The sequence below is a fragment of the Hevea brasiliensis genome, chromosome 3, assembly GCF_030052815.1.
Source record: "Hevea brasiliensis isolate MT/VB/25A 57/8 chromosome 3, ASM3005281v1, whole genome shotgun sequence".
NCBI lineage: Eukaryota > Viridiplantae > Streptophyta > Magnoliopsida > Malpighiales > Euphorbiaceae > Hevea > Hevea brasiliensis.
The window spans coordinates 103,483,617-103,487,068 of NC_079495.1; the positions used below are offsets into that span (position 1 = coordinate 103,483,617).

General features: G+C 35.0%; 1 protein-coding gene across 1 annotated transcript; it reads left to right on the top strand.

Moving 5' to 3' along the window:
- LOC110640371 (putative gamma-glutamylcyclotransferase At3g02910) lies at window positions 1-913 on the top strand. The gene has a single exon (XM_021791662.2). The coding sequence runs from the start codon at window positions 129-131 to the stop codon at window positions 699-701; it is 573 nt and encodes a 190-aa protein (XP_021647354.2). The 5' UTR covers window positions 1-128; the 3' UTR covers window positions 702-913.
- Window positions 914-3,452: the final 2,539 nt, after the last annotated feature.

A 3,452-nucleotide genomic window follows, 5' to 3' on the forward strand; every position in this document is an offset into this window, starting at 1 on the left:
AAGGCCGCTATAAATGGAGGATCCCGTTGCTGGGTCATCGTCATCATCCCTAAATTCAACAAAAGATCTCTCTGCAAAAACTATCTGCTTCCATTTCCATTCCCATAATCAGTTCAGAGAGAAGCCAAATGGGCTTTCAAATAGCAGAGAACAAGCCTGCAACATCAACGCTCATATTCACTTACGGTACCTTGAAGAGAGGCTTCTCCAACCACGGACTCTTGCAAGATCTGATGCGAACCGGAGACGCTGTCTTCAGAGGTACATACCGAACCATAGACAATTATCCTCTCGTCTGTGGTCCCTACAGAGTCCCATTCCTCCTCAACCTCCCCGGTGCTTCCGGATCCAACCGCGTCACAGGCGAGTTGTACGCCGTCACGGCTAGAGGACTCTCTCGCCTCGACGAGCTGGAGGGTACCACTCGTTGTCACTACGAGAGGTTGCCGATAATGTTGGAGCCGATAACGGCAACGGATGATGGTGAGGAGTACGGAGGCGACGGAAAAGCGTGCGCGGCGGAGGCGTATTACGCGCACAGGAGCTACGCGGTGGAGATGTGGAAGCGGAACGGGAAGAGAGGTTATGGTGTGTACGGAGAGAAGGAAGCAAAAGGGTATGTGAAGAGGAAAGATAGACCTCAAAATCTGAGCTTTTTAGATCAGATTCATGTTTTTGTGAGCTCTATTGATAGTAATTAGTGGAAAATTTTTTAAATAAAAAAATATTTAAAATTGTGTACCGTAAGCCATAGCCAAAGCTTCTTCTTCTCTGTAATCTGTATTTGTTTTGGATCGCAGAGTAGATGTAAGAGCAAACCATGAATGATGAATCCTATCTTCTTCTTCTGTTCCTCTTTCTTGATCTTCAATTTGTAGGAATATAAGAAAAAATAAATTTTATCTTCTTAAAATTTTTGTTGAAGATGATGAATTAACACAATTTTGTCTTCGTATCTGATTTGCAGTTAAAAGAAAATTGGTTACTGCAAATTTGCAATTTAAAAAGAAAAATCAAATCTTTTAAATTTTGTAATTTTTCTTTTACACTTGGCTGATGTTCATAATTTAACTAATAAATTTTAACTAAATATATGTTAATAACTTTTTCAAATAAAAATTGATGTCATAACACGACAAATAATATGCTAATAATTAAAAAAAAAAATTAACATTCCGTTGAGAAGTATCAACGGAATAATTAACGCCTTGCAATGAAGTTACGGTCCGTTTATGGGGTTGGTTAAATCAATATATTATCGATTCATAAATATTATAAATTTATTAAATATGTCTGATTTAATATTAGTGTGCAAAAATTAAATATTTCGATTGCAAGTGAAAAAAAAGTTATTCTAATATAAGTTTGATTAAGGAGATTTTGTTTTTTTGAAAATAAAAGAGTTTTCATTTACAATTTTAAAAGTATAAAATTTTTTAATATAAAAAAATATTTTAAAATAAATTTTTTATTTAAAATATACTACCAATTATCTTGATTTGAAAATTTAATCATTTTAATATAGTATTTAATTTGATCATTTCACGGCATGCATCCTCTATTCTAATACTCATTTATGACCAGCTCAAGTTATATCAAACAAATTTTAGGAGTTCCTGTCAGCTTGTTTCAAAGAGAGGATCAAAGAGTCTGGCATTATGATTTCCATGGGTTCTGTTCCGTTAGGCCAGGCTATACGATAGCTAGGCAACGAATGCTCTCTGATAATTGCTTGAATTCTGGTGGTCCTGGCCCTAATTCTCAGGTTCGAAATAATTCTTTTTGGAATAGCTTCTGGAAAATTCAATTGCCTAACAAATTGAAAATGTTCCTATGGTGCCTTTTAAGGGAACGACTTCCTTGTAATGACCTCCTTCATAGGTGAATCCCTCATATGAATCCTGAATGCAATTTTTGTAGTGAGAAAGAAACCCTGTGCCATTTGTTTTTCTCTTGTCCTCAAGCTTTAGCTATTTGGATCAATTCTCCACTAAGACTTCGCTCGTCAACGGTGATCAGCTCAAACCTTATGAATTCTTGGATTGAAGTTTGTTCTTATCTTGCTAAGCATCCTGATGGCTCATATCTTATTCAATCAATGGCTTTCTTCCTTTGGCATACTTGGAAGTGCAAGAATGCCCTCAACTTCCATCAGCAAACACAGACTTGGCAAGAAGTAATTCCGAATGCTTTAAAACACCAATAAGACTTTCTTTTAGTAGCAATAGATGGTCCTAGTAACACTTATCATCAATAACAGCAGAATTTGAATTGGATTCCTCCAATGGAAGATATGGTGAAATATAACTTCGATGCTGCAGTGGATAAACAGAACAATAAAGGAGCAGTAGCAGTGATAGCTCGCGATCATGCAAGGACAATCATTGACTGGAGATGCAGCCTATGGCCTTTTATTGTTGATCCTCTCTTATTAGAAAGCATTGCTTGTAGAGAGACTGCTCCAAATGCTGTTTTATGGGGTTTTCAGAAAATTATCATAGAAGGAGACTCTGCTATTGTTGTCAATGCTCTTCATAATTAGACCTTTCCCATTGCTATTCAAGGGATTCTTCTTGATGTTTCGTAATTTTGAGAATGTTCAGTTTTTTGCTGTTAAAAGAACAGGTAACCAAGCGACTCATGTTCTTGCTTCAAAGTTTTTACATGATTTATCCTTCAGATGTAATTATCATTACCAGACGACCTTGTATTACATTTTCGGCCTGTTCGAGTCTTAATGGAATCTGATATCTTTGAGGAAAAAAAAAAAAAAAAAACTCAAAAAAGAAAGAGGGGTAAATAGAGAGTTGAGCAGGATTGATTAAGGAGGATTTGAATCTTATTATTTGCCCCGCTTCATCCATGAAGGTCCTGCTAAAATTTCAACTGCTGCTGCTGATGATTCTCAATTATTCATTTCTTTTTCTTTATAAATTATAATTAATTCTAATTGAGATCATCTGTGTTATTTAATCAATTATACATTGTGGCTGTAAATGTTTTTTTTTTTCCCCACTTGATGGCATGTAAAAAAATATTTTTGATGAAATGATGGGTGCCACTACATCCAAATCTCCATTATATGGTAATCCAATAAATTAGAATAAGGCACATATCACTGATATCAAGGGGGTGATTACAAAAATAATGCAAATGAGTAATAAAACAAGGTTAACTGCAGACTATACACATAGGAATCGAGTAATAATAATAATAATAATAATAATAATAAATATCTTGTAATCAAATCCAAGGATTTGATCCCTGGCTAAGCAATAAGCATCATCAATGTGAAGTCTAAGCTAAAAGAACTTGCAGGTAAGTCAATTCCTAGAAAATGTATTTATGTGTGTGATGAGTGGGATGCATCATGCATCCATCCATGCAATTCTTATTATTTCAAATCTTGAAGAGGTACTAGTTTTTTAAAAAAATTATATAATTGCCAAGGT

What these genes read in the sequence shown, in the direction of transcription:
- LOC110640371 (XM_021791662.2), top strand. Translation starts at nt 129, where the DNA reads ATGGGCTTTCAAATAGCAGAGAACAAGCCTGCAACATCAACGCTCATA.